The 22,196-nt window shown below is 36.1% G+C and overlaps 1 protein-coding gene across 10 annotated transcripts in view; it reads right to left on the reverse strand.

Annotated features, from left to right (window-relative positions):
• The window catches only part of VTI1A (vesicle transport through interaction with t-SNAREs 1A), a 341,670-nt gene that overhangs the window by 247,534 nt on the left and 71,940 nt on the right, over positions 1-22,196 (reverse strand). For 6 of the 10 annotated variants that reach the window (XM_010969811.3, XM_010969813.3, XM_045506549.2 and 3 more), the window contains exons 5-6: positions 18,918-18,938; positions 14,092-14,176 (exon numbers count right to left, since the gene is read on the reverse strand). In XM_010969811.3, coding sequence (XP_010968113.1) covers positions 14,092-14,176; positions 18,918-18,938 — 106 coding nt within the window. Of the gene's footprint in view, positions 1-4,182; positions 10,751-14,091; positions 14,177-18,917; positions 18,939-22,196 lie in introns of those variants that run through there. The other 4 variants (XM_010969812.3, XM_045506553.2, XM_045506550.2 and 1 more) reach the window with 2 other exon arrangements.

Raw genomic sequence — 22,196 nt, forward strand, 5'->3', positions numbered from 1 at the left:
TTTCATTTCTCATATACACATGTCCAAACAGTCTTGACATGAGCTATAGATTATTTAAAATTGTTTCTCACATGTTCAAAACTATGCTAAATAATAAAGTATACTTCACTTTCCCAAACAGCATGACTCTCAGCTAGTAATTTTATTAAAAAAACTAAAATGAAACACCAAAAAACTATAAAAAAAAAAAAAGTAAAATGACTACCATGTTCAGTGATTATCTCTTTAAACACCAAAACCAAAATGTTTTGACATGATCTCTTCGCAAAAACAGTAGACTTTTTTTTTTAAAGGCTGAAATAAGTAGGGTAATAATGAAGAACAAAATGTATAGCATTTCCAAGCTGCAAATTAACAAGCAGATATTGACTTTTCTTTGAGGTCAATAACAGCTCTTATTGATCTAAAAAAGTTAATACCTACTAAGGTCAATAAAAGATCTCAAGGGTCAACAAATCTAGATTTCAACTTTCACTTCCCTTCACATACAAATATTGCTGAAATGGGTACAACTGTGTTTGGAGAAATCAGGAAATCATTATTATGATGCCAGAATAATCCAAAGAAACAGGCCAAGGAAGTTAAAAACATATATGTAGGGTTTTAAAAGTCTGTTACTATAGAATTTTCAGAGACAGTGACCTGTGGATATAAATCCCTGTATTACACAATATGGGCAGTTGAATAAGGAGAAACAAAAGTAACTGAGAATTATGTTTTTACAAGTGTTTTACCTCTTCATGGTATTGACATATGGAATCTTTCTCTCTCTGTAAGTCTATATATTTGAGAAATTATGATGTGAAATAATTTTTCAAGAATAGATTTTAGGCACTTTTAAATACAGAAAAATTCTTTTTCTAACTGTAAAATTAAACAATAACACTTTAGGAACTTCAGAAGAGATAAAAATAGTAACCACTGTTATTATCATGATGTAGTCTGTTGTGTTTTTCAGACTGCAAAAAAAAATACTGACTACTGTTCTTTTAATAAGCAAAATTGTCTACACATTCTTACACACCTTAAAGATGGCACATGGCAATGAATCACAGGGAAGTTAGGACCAGGCCCCCAGGTATATCTTATATTTCCTGGAGTCATAAAATTGAGTAATTTATTAGCCTGATCCTTTCAGTAGCCAAATAAAAATTCATATTGTTCTTTTCAGAATTACAAAAGCACAAGGGAGGGAGAGGAAAGAAAGAAAGAGGAAACAAACATTCCTAAAGCATTTACTAGTGCCAAAACCTGGGCAAGGTGCTTTAAACAGACACAAGTCCTTTTAGTTACTGGAAAGGCCAACTTATTGACAGTGGCAACAAAAAAGTTAGAAAGGAGAGGCCAGGTCTGCAGCAATGACACCATTACACTATGGGCATTCAATAAATATGATGACTACCGTGATTGCAATGCACTTAAAAAGTATTTATTTTAGAACAGTTTTAGATTTACAGAAAATTTATGATATACAGAGCTCGCATATACTTAAGACCCAGTTTCCCCCATAATTAACATCTTATATTACTGTAATGTATTTGTCACAGTTAATGAACCAATGTTGATAATTATTATTTACTGAAGTCCATACTTGGTTCATATTTCCTTAGCTTTTATCTAACGCCTTAGGCATTTTGTCTAATGTTTCAGAATCCCATCCAGGACACTACATGACATTTAGTCTCCATGTCTCCTTATGTCTCTCGTGGCTGTGACAGTGTGCAATGTTCTTCAAGAACATCCTTTAGAAATGGTATAACTAAATTTGCTGACTTGTATCTATTGTCAACACTTAGATGAAAACACATGCAGCAGAATTATCTGTTGTTACAGATCTAAGGAATATAAATTTGAGAAGTGAATAGAGATAAATGCCTGGTAGAAAAGAAAGCAAATGATGTTGACTCGTTAATGTGCCTACATAAAAAAGAGAGAAAGTTTCATTTGTCACAAATTCTAGAAGATTACAACCACTGACCTGACCCATAAGCCATCTACTCTTCCATCTTGCCCCATCATATTGCTACAAGCCAGGGTTTTAATTGATCAATTATGAGGCCATGAAGTGGGCATGGATGAACAGTATGGCAGAGGAAGATCAACTGCCCATCTATAGTTGTCTATAGTTGCTCTTTCTTTTCTTTTCTATGAAGTTGTGAGGAGAAAGTGGTTGTCCAGTTGGAATCAAAATATATTTCCCAGCCCCCTTGCACTCTGTAGCACCATTCGACCAGTTCTTGCCAGTGGTATGGATGTAGCATCAACGTGGGGCCCTTGCTGCCCGTGGAGCTTTAAAAGCGGGTGTGCCTTCTCCATACTCTCTTTGCCTTGGCAGCTGGCAAACTGTAGAAGCCTCTAAAGCCTGGTGCAGGGCAGAGCCACAGAATGGGAGAAACCTGGGTCTCTGAATCACTGCCTGGAAGGTCATCTGCTCACTAGGAATATGTGCACTGGACTGTCCTCAGCGTGAGAAACTTTACTGCATCCAGCCACTGGGGTATTGGAGGTGTATCTGTCACAGCAGTTAGTGTTACTATGCAAAGTAGCACATATGGAAACTAACCTTTATTGAGAACCTATGATAGACTTAACACGCATTGGATGTTTTATATAGTTTATCTCGTGTAACTCTCACAACACCCTCCACATAGAAGACCTGCAAACATTTTTATATATGAGGAAATGAAAACATGGAAAAGTGAAGGAACTTATTCAAGGCTCCCCAGTTATTAAGTGGCAGAACCAAGATCTGAACCTGGGTCTGTCTAGTTATAAAGCTCCATTTTGTTTCATTGCAGGTGAAGTCAGGTGATCTGACTTGGTGCTTGGATTAAAAAATAATTCTGATGCATTTTATGCATGTAACTTTTTTTTAATCCTCCAAGGACAGCAAAAATTATACATGTGTTCTTCCTACTTTTTATGTGGTAGACATGAAGTCCCAGTTTACAAGGGGTGGGTGTGAGATGATTAGTTTGCTCGAATTTGTTAGCATTTTCCAGATCAAGACAACATTACACAAAAATGCCAAAGAGAAAGATACACTCCACCTTTGAAGCCTGCTGATAATCTTCCAGCGTTTAATTTGAGCAGAGTCCAGCAACTCACGGAGGGCACGAAAGAACTGTTGCTCCACAAGGTTTACCGTTAACAAAGGAGAGAACAGAAAGACTGACTTGTTCGCACAACAGTGTGAATTTAAAGAACTATATGGGGTGTGCATTCTACAGGAAATCCAAGTAGGAAGAAAAATGAAGCACGGTACCTTGCACACAGCAATAAAAATGAGCGGATTCATTACAGTAAGAAACTTCACAGCTGGCAGGCAATATCAGCGAGGCAATAAGATATTTGGTCCATCTTCATGCTTTCCTTTTAGAGTCATAGTGTTTGGGGAAAAAAGGTCTCCTTTTTATATTAACAAAGTATCTCCAGTCAATCTCTTTAACTCACTTACGTGAAAAATTTGGATGACACTGTAAAAGTCCTATGTTAACACCTTTAAATTTGTGCAGCCTTTTATGACAGGGTTCTGTTTGTTTGTTTGAAATAACAGGTTCTAATCATCAACAAGTTTGTGTAGAGTATAGACCATTTTGGATAATTCATAGATATGCTTAATGAGGAAGAGGGAAACATGAAACCAGCTAAAACTTAGTAGCCATTCTGTTTGGTGAAAATTGATGGCATTTAGGTAAGTATTCAGGGGATCAGTCTCCTCAATCTGAACAAATAATCTCCATTTTGGATAAGCTAATTTATTGACTGATACAATGAAGCAATAGATGTGAAAAGATGTACTAAGAGTAGTCTAAAATTTTCAAAGCAGATTATACAATGTTATTCCTAATACTAGCATTATTATTTTCAGCATATAACACAGGGTTAAAAACGACCAAAGTTTATAATTTAAAGCATTAAAAATCTTCACAATGTATTACCTAAAATAATTACACATCTGACTATTAAAATGGATAGGTTAATTAGAGAGGTTACTCTGAAATAATAAAAAGTTTGAGGGAAAATGTTTTTCAAATAAATGTTGTCACTTTCAAGTATACTTAATAACCAAGATGAGCATTAGATACACTATAGGACAGACTCTAGAAATTCTCATAAGCCATGTTATTTGCCCCAAAGCCTGACTTTGCCCGTGGTTTACCCACTTCCCCTTGGCTCACCTTGTATTTACTCCATAAGGCTCATCTATTCTGTCTTTCCCTGACACTATGAAATAGACTTAATTACTTCCTCTACCTGGCTTCAAAAACACTAATTATATTTATTATGGGGATTTATAGCTGTGTATTTCCCCATAAATATTTTGCCAAGAAACCCAGCTTATTAAAGGAACTTTATATTCTAAGTGCCTAGAATGGGGCCAGGGTCTGTTCCTTCCCAAATTACATAAAAATCTGTTTTCCCTTTCAGGTGGGTTGATTATCTCCCCAACTTTACTCCCAAATGCAAATCTCACTAATAATACTCTTTTAAGGCAGTATTTTTCTTGCTATTTCAGAGATCAATTTAGCCCAGTCCAGGTCTAATAAATCCTAACTCTAATTTCTTAGGGCTTTATCATTGTTGTCTGAATAAATGTTAAGGTTCCACTGTGCCCTATTCAAGTGCCATGTGCAGCAAATAGCATTGAAAATGGAAATAAAGGTAACTAGCTGAATTTAAATGGTGTATTTCATGTGGACATAAATATCAACCTTTTAATGTGGATCAGGACCTTAGGCAATTGATTGTGATGAGCTTATCAACATGGAAGATAATGTTAAGATTACCCAACATCCTTATTTTCCTCCAAAAGGGACAGTCTTCAAAAAGCTTTTTCCCTTGTCTGGCTTTAGGGTGGTTTCTTCCTTTCTCTGAATAAATAGATATTTATTTAACTATGACTTAAGAGTTTATATCTCAAGATGCAAAAGGGCAACACGGCGCCCTACATGAATGATGACCCACCATGACAGTCTCTTTGATAATGACTTTACTTGGAAAAACATATTCTTCAATAAAAAAAATTATTTTTTAATGTTGACTTTGTTCTCTTATGGCAACGCTGGAAAACACTGTAGCCCAACAGGAAATACAGACGAAAGCTTCAAATATAGAGCACACAAAAAAAGCCATTTTTAAAGCTCATGCCCATCAAGTTTTCCACTTGATACAAGTCATATACAAAGTCTTAGTCCAATGTGAACCCATGCTGTGAAAATTCTGTAGCACCCACCTCAGAAAATTCTGTTAAATACATAAACACCGCTGAAAAGAAAACTTCTGGGCACTAGAAGTCAGACTCAAAGGGAAAATAAACCTGATTAAAAAAAATCCCTAGGAAAGTTATATAAGCACAGTGCAACAAGGTCATAAGCTTAACCGTCCTTCACTGTAATATTTGAAAGTAAATTGGCATTTTAGCGATCGGCTTTGGTCGTCATTCTTTTTCTCAACTCACAGAGATGCAACAGAATAAGAATGGCTTCACGTGTATCTTACAAACCAACTGGAAAAGTGATACGCATTATGGGGTAAGACACCTTTAAAGATGAGTATAATACTTTTTAATGGATTAAAAATGAACCCTATGGATTCCCTGGGACCACCTAAGGAGAAGGTTCTCCAAATAGGGTTTAAATGACATCCTTTTCTTATCACTCTGGAGCCCACCAACATCTCAGAGAACCTCACAAAGTAAATTTAAGCACAACTTGACAATATTCTCTAAGAGCTTCACCCCAAATGACAATCTCCTCTGTTCTTTCAGAGCAGAACCACAGCTTTTTGAGATGTAAGACTTCAATAGGGTTGTAATTATAAAGTAAGTGATAACTATACATCAAAAATGATTATTTTACCACTGAGTAGACTTTTAAAAACTCACAGGACACGGTCAAGTAACTCTTCTCAGCATTTAAAAAAATGCCTATTCTAGCAAAGATACCTTTAAGATTCTGAAAGAATAACTACTCACTCCATCACCCAAAATGATGAAGAGAGAAACTTTTTCTAGAGATAACTTTTTTTTTTTATCAAAAAGCTTAGTATTTCTCTGCAAAAATCTTTCCTCTAAAACATACGGCTGAATAAAATGGATGGTTAATATCAACCCAATTGTATAATCCCATTTTCTATTCCTATATTGTAGAATAATAAAAAGTGTTACTTTGTTATTTTTGCAATAGTTTGAACATGGAATTCCAATCTGTGCCTAAACAAAAGTACTTAGGTTAAAAATCTGAATCAGTGTTTAGAGACAGAACATTCTCTACTCAGATAAGCCAAGACTGGAAAATCTCATCTTTCTAGCGCTGCATCCCTGAAGCACCTGACACTCAGCAGAGCTCAAGGAAAGCTTGTTGAGTAAGTGAAATACAATATTTGCCTTCTTTCATATAATGTTATACCACGCCCACTAATATTACAGAATCAGAAATTTATTCTTCTACCAATTGATAACAGTTCTAAAAGCAAGGAACATATAGTTAACACATTTTGGATCTATTTTCCCAGGAGTCTTATAAATGACTTATAAGTAAATGGAGGGGAAAAAAAGCACACCTTTTTCATATTTCCTGAGATGTTAGCTCTGTTCCAAGCTAGCTTATAACTTAAAAATAGTTTGATCCATTAGGTTTTATTATTGTGCATGGTTTTACCCTTTCTTCTTTTCTGTAGATGATAAATTAATACATTCAAGGATTTATATGTTTCAATCAAATTATTACATTGTATCTAGCATAGTAACACTCAAAGTATTTCTTGAAGAGGAGAATGAGGGGGAAAAGGAGGAAGGGGAAAAAGAGAAGAAAGAGGATTAATAATAATGAGGAGGAAGAGGTGGAAGAATAAGAAAATGTCAGTAGATATGGAAGAAACTTCTGAAAATGATAAAGAAAATGACTGCCTCTCAGTTTGGTAAAAACTTAGTCTCAATAGCTACTTCCAAACCTGATTAAAATTTCTAAATGAGTTCTATAGTGAGTTAATTAAAATAACAATATTTTATCAAGAGCCAAAAGATGGAATATGATAAAGTTGCAGGATCATGCACCATAATCCCTGTATAACCCATAAAAGTCTCAGGAAAACCCATCAGTAGTTCAGCCAACACTTTGAGACAATTAAAGATATAAAGGAAGGAACCTCATACTGTAAATGCATTTGTTTGGATTTTTTTTTAAAGGAACCTCATACTGTAAATCCATTTTTTGGATTTCTGAACATGAAATATTTTGTTTGATTTATTTTAATGTAAGCTGATACCACTATTGATTGCTTTTTCTGTATGAACTCTTTGAAAAAGACAGAGGCAAAATACAAATAGTGGTATACACAAATTATCTAATTCTCATTAAAATGCTATAATTCTAAGATCTGTTTGCTTTCCAGAAGGGAATAAAGTACTCCATATGTTTCTCTGACTAACTCTATCTGGTCAAATGAATGAAAAATTTGAGGAGGTAATCATAGAAAGCAAAAATTACCCATCATGTAAAATAGCCAAGGGGAAGTATACCTAAAATGGGGAATACCTGCAACTTAAAATTAGGTAACTATAATATAGCATTGAAATGTTGAAGTAAAATCCATTATTTTTTATTAAAAAATACTTGTAAAAGGGTACAAACATTGAGGAAAATGTACAAACTTCCAGCTAGAAGATGAACAAGGTATGAGGGTCTAATGCAAAATATGGTGACTATAATTGATAACATTGTATTATGTAATTGAAATTTGCTAAAAGAGAACTTAAGTTTTTTCAAAAAAAAAATACGTGAGGTGATGAATATGTTACTTAACTAGATGGTGGGGATTCCTTACACACACACACACACACACACACGCACACACATACAAATGAGAGAAAGAAAGAGAGATTTAGGTAGAAAATATTTCTTTTATGAAAATAAGTTATAAATATATAACATTGGTATTGTTTTTACTCTGAAAATCTGCCTTTGCATTTCCCTAATGAAACAAGATATGTAAAAAGCTGTGATAAATACGCCATTGGGAAAAAAAACAAACTACCATACTTTGGTGAGGCAATTTACAAAATCTTCCTATATACATTATTTCCTTTACACCTCTCACGAACTCAAGCCATTTTAAAATAAGAATGTTAAGTGGTGTTAAATAGAGGGGAAAATGTATTTTGACAAAATAAAATGGTACAATGTAGACCCTTTTGGGTTACTGGATAGGTTATTAACCATTCCAGTTGCCAAGTACTGCCTACTTACATTTTCCTAACTAAGGTAAGACAGACAATTATTATAGCTCCTAAGTAAGACCATGCTCATATCCAACATCATCAGTGTTAACAGACACGACCATATGTGTTATTTCACAGGGAGTGTAGGTGTTGAGTGTACAAGCTACCTGCCTGAATTTTTACACACATGTGTAGTTACACATGTATACACAGATAATCTGAGATTCAACAAGATGATTTTTATCCAGTTCAAGCAGACATAGACTAAATGCTAACACTGAAAACTGGACATCTAATTTGACTTTAATGTGCACGGGTATCACTGCTGATTTTGTCAAAATGCAGATTCTGAGTCGGTAGATCTGAGGGGTCAAGATCAAGATGCTGCATTTCTAACAAGCTCCCAGGGGATGCTGATGCTGTGGTCCTGAGCCCCGCTTTGGGCAGCACAGGATTGACCCATTTCCTCTTTAGACTGATACAAAATTAAGCAAAGTGACAATGTACATTTATATTCAGAACCTACCTGAAGTGAAGATTTCTAGAGAGAGAGGAAAAAAAAAAAAAACTACCATAGTTTCCATTCCTTTGCCACTCCACCCCTACAATCCCTGCCCTCTGCAGTTCAGATCAGGCCACTTGCGCTGAAAGCTCTCCACTGGCATTACACCCTAAGAGTCTAATTCAGACACCTTCCCATGCCCTGGGGCCCCACAGAAGCTGCACCCTCTGTGGCTCCAACCTGTGTACCACACCCATCGCTCCCTTTGCTCCAGCCATATTGATCTTCTTTCTGTTGCCTGAACACCCAAACACCTTCTCATTTCAGAGCCCTGTGCTTGCTTTTTCCTCTTGTTCCTCTTGTAACAAATCATGTTCCTGATTTGCTTACTGATGGCATCCTGTGTTGCTCAAGATTCAACTTACAAGGCACTTTTCTGAGAGGTCTTCCCTGACTAGCTGACCGAATATCGACGTCACTACTCATTCTTTCATACCCTGCTTCATTTTGCCACCATCTGAAATGATCTTGTCCATTTATTTATTACTTTAAAAAAATGTCTGTCTCACCCTGCTCCCTGCCCTGCCTGTACCCATACATAAGCCGCCTGGGAACAGGGACGTTGGCTATCTTGTTTACTACTGTATCCTCAGCACATGGCCCACAGTATCCGATAGTTTTTGAATAAATTATGTGGAAAGGAACTTAGCAGATGTGAGAACATGAAATATTTTGACTGTAACAGGCCACTCTGGAAAATCTAGGTATGCGGGACCCGTTCACATTTCAGTGTGGTCTACTGGTTACAAGCACGGAGTCAGATAGTCTGGCTGTGCTATTTCCTAGCTTGATTAATAAGTGTGGGCAAATAACTTAATCTCTCTGTATCTTGTTTTCTCATCTGTAAAATGAGAAAACAGTAATTACTGCATAGGGTTGTGGTAAGGATTAATAAGATGGTAAATACAGACTCTTGAGAATAGTGTGTGGCCCATATTAAGTGTTCGATAAACATTGTATTATTTCTACGTGTGTCCAATCGTTAGTCCACGGTGGGGAACCTGCGGGGCCCTGGGTAAGGGATGGAACCTCTCCTCATGGCAGGAAGGCTGGCAGCAGTATAGCACCCTGTTGCAGAGATCCCTGCCCAAATGGAACAGCAGAGCTGGGTGGCTTGCTGTGACTACTGAGAGAAGGGGTGCAGACCCATAGGCTTGGGCACTCAGAGATGGCAGGAGCAAGGTTAGCAAATGGTGCAGATCATCTCCAGAGACGCGAGGCTACTGACTGTAGACAACCCCCCTCATGGTTTCAGGTGCACCGGACCCATTTAGGGTATAGGGTGGGACAGTCATGAGTATCTTCTGTTTCAACATTGAATGAAGAGAGTGAGCCTTGCATTTCTGCCCTTGTATAATTTCTCTTTCAGCCTATTTCTTTTATTAATCATTGCAGCTTCCATTAGTTTTGTGCCTATTGTAAAGCTGGAATATTTACTTCAGAGAAAAAAATTATCATAATTTCAGAATAAAGGGCAGATGATCCACAGCTTTAAATATTAATTCCCTGACCTCAAACAAAATGGATATCTCCATGCCTAAGAGTCATACCTAACTATTAGTAGTAAATGAAAAAAGGAAGAGTCACTTTTTATTCACAGATTCTGGGACAAGAAGTTACAAGATACGACCACCATAGTGCCTGGTTTTTGAGAGTCATTCCTGAGGAAGTTCGCCAGTTAGTCTGATAATGTCCTTCTCGATGTCACTCTCAGATTGAAATGTCCTAGTGTCAGCTCTCTAGTTCAATATCATACATTCTACCATCTGTCTCTTCTCTAAATGGAGCTGTTCAATTAACTTGTAACCTCATCAATTTTCTCAAATAGAAAGGGATCCACGAAAGAAACCAGACTGGTTATGAAACTCGAAACACATCAAGGTGTAAATGGCACTTAGAAATAATTGTGGACCTTTGCTCCGACCAAGTACATTCTGGACATGAGTCGCTCTGTTCGGCAGCTATTCCTAAAGAGACACAAAATAACTTTTAAAAAAGTCAAAGATGACTCAAGAATTTTAGAAGATGAGTTTCATTATTTACTAGAAAGATACTAGTGGTCAAAATAATATGCTTTCTATTCCATTCTAACACAATTGATTATATAAAATAATCAAACTTTCTTTTATGGTATTTGTCAATAGCGGTCATCAAGAAAAGTTTACAGATTTTTGTTGAAACCTTTTGCCAATAATTTTCAGAGATAACCACTTATGCTCAAGATAACATAAAAATAATGACTTTTACAGAGCCCTATTCACTTTCTAAGCACTTGAATATATATGATTTCATTTTACTTTATAACAACCTTCTGGTCATTTTATATATATATAGCATCAAGTTTCCATGTGACAAATAAAAGAATGTGTAAAGAGAGGTTAAGTATTTCTCAAAGTTACACAGCTGATTAATGCAGAGCCAGGCAACGGGACTGTTGTCTCTTTCTCCAATCCAGTACATTAGACAACAATTTCAAGATTTTGTGGCCAAGTAAAATTTTAAGAAACATTTCAAAGCACCCAAGTAGGGTTGCCAATTCTGTTATTTTTCCAGGTGGAGAAAAAAAATAAATGTATAACTTCTACCTACTATCTCTATCATATTATACAACTATACTTTCCTTTAGCACCCCAAAATAGGAAACATGTAATTCTTCAAATTAATAAAATTTGCTTTATAAGAGAAACACTACTTTCTACTTTTCTCCTCTCATTTTGCTGTAGACTGTGAAAATTCTTGTTGTGGCCTAGAACTTGTTCTTAGACCAATACATTGCAAACCATTTCCCTCTTTTGTGCTGTTTCAAAAGTCATGCTGGTTTCTTCCACATCTCCTCCTGCATTTCACAGTCTTTAAGAAGGGACCAATAAGTGCTAAAAGTTTTTCCTTTTGAAAGCTGCTGTTTTTCTTCTGATACTACAACAAAATGATTAGTATTGTAAACTTACATCACAATGAAAACACAGAGCTGTTGACTGGCTGGACATGACTAGGCTGAGAGCTAGCAGAGAAGCAAGCAATACAGAGGCAACATGGTGCCGTTATAATCACTTCTCCCCCCACATCACTGTAAGAGGCAAGGGCAGGAAGAATGCTTTGTGCCTGCTTTGTGCTTTCTGCACCCATTCAGACTCATCCCAGGAAATGAATCATCATGATGACTTCTGTCTGGGCATGAGCCACATCTGTCTTTACCTCCACAAAGCCCACCTTTATTCCTCCCTGTAGTCTTGGTTTTATAGTCTGTAAGAAGTTCCCAAGCTTTTATATATGTATTATATAACATATAAATATCTAATTTGATAAAACTTTATTGTTCATTTACCACTGTATTCTACTAAAAAGTCCAGGGAACTGATACTGGTTTTGGGGACACTCTGAAATTGGCATTTCCAAAGTTGATTGTATTGATCGTTTGATGTGGATGTGACGTTTTAGTACACAGCAAAAGGAATAACTATCAAATCCCATTCAATCTAATAACCTTGATCAAGTCGTGATTCTTCAGTATCTGAGATCTTCTTTGTTGATCTCCTTCAGTATTGGGAGGGAGCTACATGAATGGTGTCATGAAAGAGAAAAGGCAACCCACTCAGCCAAATCAAGCCCTGTGATCACTGTCATAGCAAGAACAACCCCAACCCAACCCAGTCCCATGTGGAAAGAGGTTCACCAATGGGACACTATATCAAAGAAGGTCCCTTGATGTTCAACACGTATAGTGACACGTTCCCCAAGCATGCCGAAGTAACACTTTTAAGAAATTCCTTTAATACATATTTCAATCACAATAATTCTTCTTCTGTGAGAGAAATATAAATGCCTGTATATCACCAAATGACCACACATTAATAATAATTTTATATTTGTACAGTGTTTTATGGTATAGAAAATATTTTAACTTATGCCATCATATCGTAGGAATATTCTGAGAGAGAAGAAGAAACAGACTCAGAGAGGTTATGTGATTTGCTTAAGGTCACACACAAGAGCTAGAACTCAAGTTTGATCCTTTGACCTCAGGTTCAGGCCTCTTCTCATTATTCACATAATTTGCAAGGACAGTCCCTTCTTAAAGTGAGCCCAAGGACTGAAAGAACAAACAAAAGCTTGCCTTTATCCCAATCAGGCCAGAAAGCCAATCTACCAATAACCTCGAAAAGAAGGCTGCCCGTATTATTACAAAATCGGGTGGGGCAGGGAGGGGAAGGTTGATGGTTTCCTTCAGTTTCCTCACCATTACTATAATGCCAATACCATTGGTGTTCTTGCCATTTGATTTCTTAGAATTCATCCCATAAGCCAACCAATACAGGAGAGTCATGAACTCAGGGGAAGGGAAAACACAGGCCATTCATAAAAGACATTATATGGAATCATTTTCATTTTACCTTCTACCCCAAAATACATAATTTTGGTAACACTAAATTTAAAAAAAATCAATGGAAATGTTGTTGACCATATATTTTTTGTGTTGTTCATACACTGGGCAAGAGCTACCCAAAATATGTAAAATAGATGAGATATAATCTATACTTTGCAAATAGCTAAATAATAAGAAACTGATAAGTATAAAGGAGTTAATGGATATTTATTTACTATGTAAAAATAAACCGTTATGGCATGAAACATTAATAATGAAAAAGCCTGTCTATTTTAAGTAGACTCATTTTAGAAGTCAAATTAGGGCTGTGTTTTCTCAAATTAAGAACTAGTGTTAATTCAAAGAAAAAGTTTGGACAGTATTAACTAACACTTAAAATAAAGTTATCATGACTTTTTTTTTTCCCATATCTGATTACAGGCTCTGTTCATGATTTAAAAAAAAAAATACGGATCGTTAGGAAATATTACTAACACCAGGACAAAGAAGCAAGGTAAACTTGGTATTGGAACTACTTTGCCCCTAGTTCACATCATTTAGGCTGATTAAAATGTTAATTTTTACATATGTGAATAAATGGAAAGGAGGAAACAATTGGAGCCGGCACCATGTGCTAGCAATCATTGCGGGTGGGTAAACTGACAACATGTAACTGTATATTAAGACAAATGTAGAATTTAGACAAAGTATTCCATCTCTTTTCAGATGTATACTTTTAAACCTCAGGAACTGTTTTCAGTAGATGTCATGCCTTTTAACTTGAAAAAAGATAAGCGCAAATAAGCTCCCAATTGTCTCCCCAATATGTAAACCACATCTCGGGCTGCTGTCTCTGCTACTCCTTTGAAGTTTCCCTGAAATGTCATGTGTTGTGAAGACTGCTGTGCATAAGCAAGACAATTTGCTCACTCTCAGAATTCTTACCGGTTTCCACTGCTATTTGGTATCCAGCCTCTAGTCTCCGAGATGACCTTTCCAGCCTCTCTGTGTTATCGAGCAGATGTGCCCTCTGAAAAAGAAAAAGGGAAAAAAAAATCAGACGGCCGTCTACAATGTTCTTTTCTTGCCTTAAAAAAAATAATGCCGTTGTATGCCCTAACATTTCTGGCAGGGGTGGGGAGAGGGAGTCACAATCCATTATAGATAATTTTTAGCAAATCTTGCATTATACGAACCACTACAATGGACAGATTTTCAATCAATCAGCTGTGTATGGACCATCCACTTCTTTGTTTTAAAAGGCAGACTCACGTTGTATATGGCCACAATGAATTTACTCCAAAACACTGAGAAAAGTATGAAGACCAGAACCAACTGGATCTTTCCCGTTTCAGCAGAAGTAGCTATGTGAGATATTTGCATAGATCTATGATCCCTATTTTGTATTTATTTTTTATAAAATGCAATCATTTAAAAAACTTACTTGTTCCTTTGATTCCTGCAGATAGTAATTTTTAAACAGGAACTTTATTTTTAAGAGAATGTGCCTCAATTCTAGATGTGCAGCAAGATGCCAAAGAGAACAACATAAGATACTGAAACAGAATACTAAACAGCAATTCTAGTTTTAAGACAACTTGGGGCAACCACTAAGAAACAAGACACATTTTTCCCCATGCACACAGATGTACAAAATTGTGGATTTATCACCAAATATACAGCACTGGACTGAAAGTGAACTTCTGACACTTAGTGTTTTAGACTGTGCACTAAAATGGTAAAAATTATATACACTCTATTATATTATATTTGATAGAGGAAATTAGAGGATTTTCCCGAAATCCTCAGCTTCTTAATTTTCTTTCCTACATTGAGGCTGATTTTTTTTTTAAGCATAATGATCATACACTAGATCATATTCAGGTTGACAAACATATTCATAAGCTAATCATGGTGGTGAATGGATAAGAATATGTGCACGCCCATGGGAATGTGTGTGTGTCTGTGTGTGTGCATGTGTGTGTACAGATGCACGTATGTCTGGATACTTAGAAATACAAGAATATGCATTATCTGTATATATGCATGTGTGTACATGCACACATGTATTTGTATAAATGAATACCTTTCCCCCTCAAATCAGTTTTGGAATCTGGTCAAAAAGAAAGAAAAAAATGCAACCATAACTCCAACTTTGTGTTGTTGACAGATGTCATTTAAAATAGAAGAAATGCTTTCTAATAATAATAAAAAAGGAAATGCCACACATATTATCTGAGTGGCTGTCGAGCGAAACGATCCACCTTGCTCTAATGAGCCCCCATGGATCTTGGAGATGCAAGCTGTATTGACATGCACACTTAAGCTAATACACCTAGACCAGTGCCTCCAAGCTCTAGCAGCCAGGGATGCTGACAGAATATCTCGCTTCCATCTTCAAAGAAAGGAAGTGATTAGTATGTTATCATTACCATTCAAAACGTGATTTCCTTATTCCCTCCCGGCATAGGTGACACATCTGAGATGCGGCCAGACGTTGGAGGCAGCTAAAGCCACATCAAAGCTTTCCTTGAAATTTTTTTTGGGGGGGAAGTGCTGGGGGGGAGTGGCGGGAAGAATCATTAAAACAATGCATTTAGAACAGAGAGATAGGACCTGATGTGAAGGTCAGGAAAGCTGCAACAACAGTCTATAATAATTAATAGAGTTGTCTACTACACAGTAGAGAAATTAAGAGAAAAACTACCCCTCCTTCTGCCAAAAAAAAAAAAGCTAAATAAATAAAAGGGAGGAAGGAAGGAAAGTGGATATCACGAAAATGCAAAATCACTAAAGGTTGTAATTGAGAAAGAGAAAAGCAAGGGGAGCTTTATGTGTTTGGCATTAATGACTATTCTTAAATAAAACTGAACACTTCACTTAGCTTGTCAAAAATAGCTTTCTTATGCCTAATTCTGCCTACGTGCAGGTGTTAGGAGTAGGAATTGTTCTTCCCTTCCTTGAATATTGTTTTCTCTCTCAACAAAGGACTTGATTTCAAATCGGTGATTCTCTAAAAAGAAATTAAGAGTAAATGTGAATTTTAATCCAGAATATCAGAACAAAGATTTCAGGTTCAATTTCATATTGGATGAAATCCCTAAACTAAAAGAAAACATCTAGCTACTGCAGATTTTTTTAAAAAAAATCAAAGCTCAGTACTGGAAATGGACAGTCTAATTACAAGATAACATATCATACAGGAAACAAAGTATTTAAATGTAGAATGATTTGGGGGATTCCATGAAAGGGAGCCAAATCAGCTTATTCAGTGTATGGCTATAGTGGGGAGCACAATTTCTAAAAGAACTTTTTATTTTAAAAAAAATGCATATTTCTAAATTAAGGAAGTAACTCTTCTTCAGGACAGTTCAATTTTATCAGAGTAAATCTGCACACAAGAGGACTATCAGTTTACCAGCAGCTTTCCAGCAGGACCTCACTTTGTATTTGGGAACCTCTTCACTTAAGTCAAGCTAAAATCAAGTTCTTGTAACAGCTGTGCTATTTACATTGTTCCCTTAGTTGTGCATTGCCCTGGTCTCTGAAAATGAAAGGAAATACACTACAGTAGCAGCTGATGCTTTCAACTTGCCCCCACACTCCATCCCAAACTCATTCTCTCACCCTCTTCTCAGCCCTTTTCAAAGCAGGCAAGTGAAGCTGTGCAGGAGCTTCAGACACAGCTCAACTTGTGTGAGGAGCTGTGCAACGTGGCGAGCTGGAGACGCAGGATTCAAACGGAGAGCTCGGCACAGGCACCACTAGTTCAGCTCCCTGTGCACTACCAGTCTGCCTCCAAGCATGCCCTGTTTCCAGAGCTGAGCCCAAAAAGAGCATCACAAGGAAGCGACAGGGGCATACTCTGTTTCCAAACACAACAAAACATCCTATTTTGAAGCATACGAGTGCCTGTCTTCTTAGGACAGGTACCAGGAAGAAATTTGGGGTATGTTCACTGTGTGATTACTATTAGAATCCTGGCTGAGAAACAATCACTTCAGAGCAAACCCTAAACCAAATCAGTGTCATTGCCGTAACCCATTCTGGAAATATCAATGTTATATCTGTATCAAAGACTGTTAAAAGAGTATTTCAGAATCTATTATTCTATGAGTTGAGTGATCCAATTCTTCTGAGTACAAGTCCATTTCAGGTTACAGTCTGGGAAACATGCATTCCAGGAGCATAACTGATGAAACTGTTGCTATAGGCACAAGAAAAGAATTAAGTCATAGAACGATGATGGACTATATTTTAAAAGAAATGCAGATGTGACGTTTTCTGCTTTTAGAATTAAGATTTCTAAGTCCACACAATTCAGCTTAAAAAAATAAATCTGTCGATGATGCTGATGGTACTAAGGCACAAGAATTTACTAATTCTATTCATTGCTAGATTCAAGGGAAAGGGCTTCATGTAGTTTCTGCACATAGTGGTTTTCAAGGCTATTGTTAGCCGCATTAACATGTGATTCTTCACCTAAGCCTGAGCAGATGCAAATACATACAGTCTGGCAGAAGAATGGAGCTGATGTATCACTCACCTCGAGAATAATCTTATACATCAAAACTGCATTCGATAATATTCATTTAGTGTATATATATATCTGCTTCCATGCAAGGAAGACAAAAAACACAAGAAGGTTGGAGGGGGAGGGTTTTGTGTATTTTCACCCTTTATTTTATATATCGTTATTACTCTTACTGAGGAAGGCATCACTAACGCACCTTAAATCAGAAGAGTTGTTGAAAACCACTCTCTACAAACCTCTAAATTAGCATTCACATCACCTAGAGAATGATGACACACCAATAAGAAAAACTTCTAGGAAAATCTCAACAACGAAGTCAATCTAAACTTGAAAATAATTCGCAGTACTCTATTACAATAAGCAATTAGACAATTTATAAATTGCACTATGGGCCTTTGTTTTATGCACTAATATAAAAGTAACAGAACTCAACTCCATCTCTGAAAAGAGTAGCAAAGCATATTTGATAAGTTTGGTCAAATTAAAAAAATAAGAAGGAGAAGCATTCCACATCCCTCATCCATACAGGGATAAAATTATAAACACTGGTGCAAATATTTGCTGGGCCACAAAAAAGTCTGAAGTTGTATTATGAAACAGACTAGCAAACTCAGAAAAATGAGAACTCACTTGGGTGCTATTTCCTACAAAAAGGAAAGTGTTTAACAATGAGGAAAGCTTTGGCTATTCTTAGGTATCTGTGTACACAGACTAGCAGGGCATTTATAACATGCGTGTGTTCCCCCAAAAGGATAATAGACTCATGGTATCTAATGTTGCATCTTAGAATTTTAGCTTGAGGGAAAGGAGTTTATTTAAAAATAGTTTTCAGTAAAGTAAATCAGAATGTCAGAAAAAAATTTTTTTAATCATATTGATTCCTTTGAGAAATGAGTACAAATAAAACAAATCTGAAGCTGGTCTACATTAAAACTACACGTAGGTATAGTTTTAAGATATTCCTTTATTTTTCCTCCCCGACTTGGTCTTTAAAATAGGAATTTTCTTTGAAGTTAGCAAACAATGATCACTGTGATAAGCATGATTAGGATATACTTGTTTTTATAAAGACAGTCAGCAGAGAACATTTCTAAACAATATAATCAATACTTTCGCTATGTGTAGATTTTCCTGGAAAAATGAACCTAAAGATCTTACTTCAGATTTAGAAACTCAATTTTATAGGGAAAAGCAGAATTAAAAAAAAAAAAAACACGGCAAGCTAGGAAGTACTCACCTCTTCACGTAATTTTATCAACTGCAACATGAATGCACAAAAAAAAAGATAAAAAGGAAAGAAATGGCAGGAAAGAAAGATCAGTTGTGTGACAGGATACAGAATTAACATTGACAATTTATCTGTTTACATGTTTAGCATTTAAAAATCACAGACAAACACATTAAAAGAACCTAAGCATAGACTACATGCAGAGTTTTTTGAACGAATAAAGATCACTTTCTCACACTGTCACATTAAACAAAGAGAATAGTGTGAAATTCTCTTTTAAAGTACATCTAAGACACCATCATGAAATAAAGGGGAACGACTTCATAGAAGTCTATATTATAAAGAAAGAAAACAAGTTTACTGTTCCTCTCTTCTAAGAATGAACCACTGAAGAGGTTTTGTATGTACAAGTTTTCAGGATGTTTCTCTATTTTGAATCTTGACAACTGATTTCAGATTTTACCTCCAAATGAACATGATTAATAGTTCATGCTTTTGTCCCAATAAGTATTTAAACCACAAACTGTTATGTTAATGTTATACTTGTATCCACTCTAGTAATAGGATCACCTTTGGAAGTAACATTATTTTAATTGGGAATAAAGCATGCCAGGATGGATAATATTTAGGACAGATTATCAGAAAATATTTCACTATCCTTAGAAATGTTGTATATAATGGCATCGATGTCCAGGTTTTTGTTTTAAGAGGCTACTGAAATCACATGGTGTTTTTATTTCAATGTCTGAAATTTCTTCACTTCTCAGTTTTATTTATCTTATCAAATGGGCCATCTCAAAGCATCTCACTTCCTTCGTACTATAGTCTATTTTGACCAAAGTCAAACCCAAAAATCACTCTTTACCTGTTAGTAAACTCTTGCACGATAACATTTGGATTCTCCTGTGTAGAATATTTTTCTATTTGCCTTATATATAACAGATAAAACCAGTTGCTTAACTGTTTACAAACTAGAAAATGGATATAACCATATATCTAGTTCACTCTGTGTGTGTGCGTGTGTGTGTGTGTGTTTTTGTGTTTGACAGCACTATGTTCTAAACCACAAATATCACTGTACAGTTGAGGTGTCTGCCATAGTTTCCACAATGAATAGAAACTAAAACCTACATTGTAAGAGACTATAAACCACATTCTAGGTCTGAAATTTGCATCCTCAGCAATTCAGGTCTACAACTGATAATTTCTAAGCATCCAAATATGTGTAACATCTGTTATAACACTTGACATATGCAGGCCAATAAATTAAACTATTGCTTTGGGAGAAACGTGCCATGAATTGCTCACTATAAGTCTTTCTAAAAGTATCATGTTTTCTATAGCCCGGATTTTTCAATGCTTAATGCTGTTTTTGTCACCAGTTCAAGGAAGGTAATATGTATTCCAGCATAGTTTATTTCATTTGTTATCTGAAAAATATTTCAAGTACACAAGAATGAGGTTTCAAATCTGTTATGAATCTTTTATTTGAAAAGGTCATAGAATCTATTACATAACGTCTTACAGCGCATTTAGTGAAAAAGAAACTTTTAATATCCTTTCAAAAATACGCACAAAGTTGTCATTACTTTTCGTTACTCATTCCCTCAGCAACCAGAGTGTATACGGGTCGAGTATCTCCTCATTTCATGTGAAAAGTTACAATTCTTCTCCAGAAGAAGTAAAATTCTAAACTAAAATACCTGGCCTATCACATACTGGAATCTTTCTCTTTGCCATGCAAACATCATGGGAGAAAACGGTAAACATTAATTCTCAGGAAGAGCTGAGCTGGGAATTGATCGCACAGCTATTTTTTTTTCTTTCTGGGGGCACCAGCCTTCAGTTGACTATGATACTTAAAGGGCCAAAGTTTAAAACTACTCTTCAGCAATAGAGACCATTTGGGCCATGCCACCCTGCCATAATCAATGAGTGTTTAAAAATGCTACCCATTTGTTTTTTCAATAGGTTCCAAACAAAAAACGTTCTATCTTGTTTGTGCTGCATGGCTGCATCCCAGCTTTACACCGGATTTGTAGCTAAGCTAGGTAATGGGAGGGTTTTTAATCTTTATCTTTTTTTTTTTTTTTTTCTGTTAGTTAGTCCGAGAGGTCTCATTCAAGGAAACAAAAGATGGTCTATTTTTGAAAATTAACAATGCTTAGGCTAGACTGAAAATGGTGATTTCGTCTTTTCCCGAGTTACGAGTTCCGTCATAGGCGACATGAAAGTGCGCCATGCCACCATGTTGAGTTATGATAATCAACATCTTTTTTGAAACAAAGATTTTTCCCCCCAATGCAGAATTTGATACAAGAGGTAATCTGTTCCTTTGTGGGCTGAAAAAATCTGGTTTACGCTGGTTTGAACCAGTGGAATCTCTTGTGGTTAAGCCTTCTGCTGTGACTAAAATCAAAACTGCACTGCGGAGCCTGGGAGGGTTCGTGCGCGCGCCTCTGTGTGTGAGGGGTGTCACGTGACCCCCAGAACTCCCCAATTTTTTTTTAAAGCTGATAACGCGACTGCCGTCTCTGTCCGCATACAGATAACGAATAAATGCTGAACTCTATTAAACGCCCTTTACACATTATCGTGGGTCGAACACACAATTTTCTGAACTTATGATGACAGTCTATTTATTTTGCTATAAACCCTCAGCACGTAACGAACAGATTTGTGCCTGGTAATGATCTGCTCTGCCAGGGCTATATGAAATGATACCGACCTTCTTTAGATCTTGGGGAATTAAATTGACCGACTTCACCCCCTAGTCTGGAGCTGAAGTTTGACACACTTTATGCACAGCAAGCCCAAATCGGAACTTAAGAGAACCTTACATTAAAAAATTAAGCAATCATATCTGCTGAATATTGCTTTACCACAAAAATTTCCACACGTTTAGAAATATCCCACTCTTTATATATTTTTTGAGCCTTCTATTTAGGATTTACTCAAATTTCACTTACTCAGATTTATTCACTGATCAATATAATATTGCATATGGAAACTTTGCATATAGACATTATTAGGGTTCAGAAATAGAGCTTGGAACATTTGCCTCATTATCATACTTCACTATGAAGGGGATTTAATTCTGTAAGATTTTTTTTTCCTTTCCTAAGAATGGTTTTCATGAAACTAAATCAAGTTAACAGCTATTAAAGTTTCCACTCTAAATACAGCATCACTACGTTTCAAGAAAGAATTCTCTCAAAAAATTAAAATGTCATATGCAATGGAAAATACGACACAGTAAAAGAACAAAATGATAATGCCTAAGACAAT

This window comes from Camelus bactrianus, chromosome 11 (genome assembly GCF_048773025.1).
Source record: "Camelus bactrianus isolate YW-2024 breed Bactrian camel chromosome 11, ASM4877302v1, whole genome shotgun sequence".
In the NCBI taxonomy this organism is placed as follows: Eukaryota; Metazoa; Chordata; class Mammalia; order Artiodactyla; family Camelidae; genus Camelus; species Camelus bactrianus.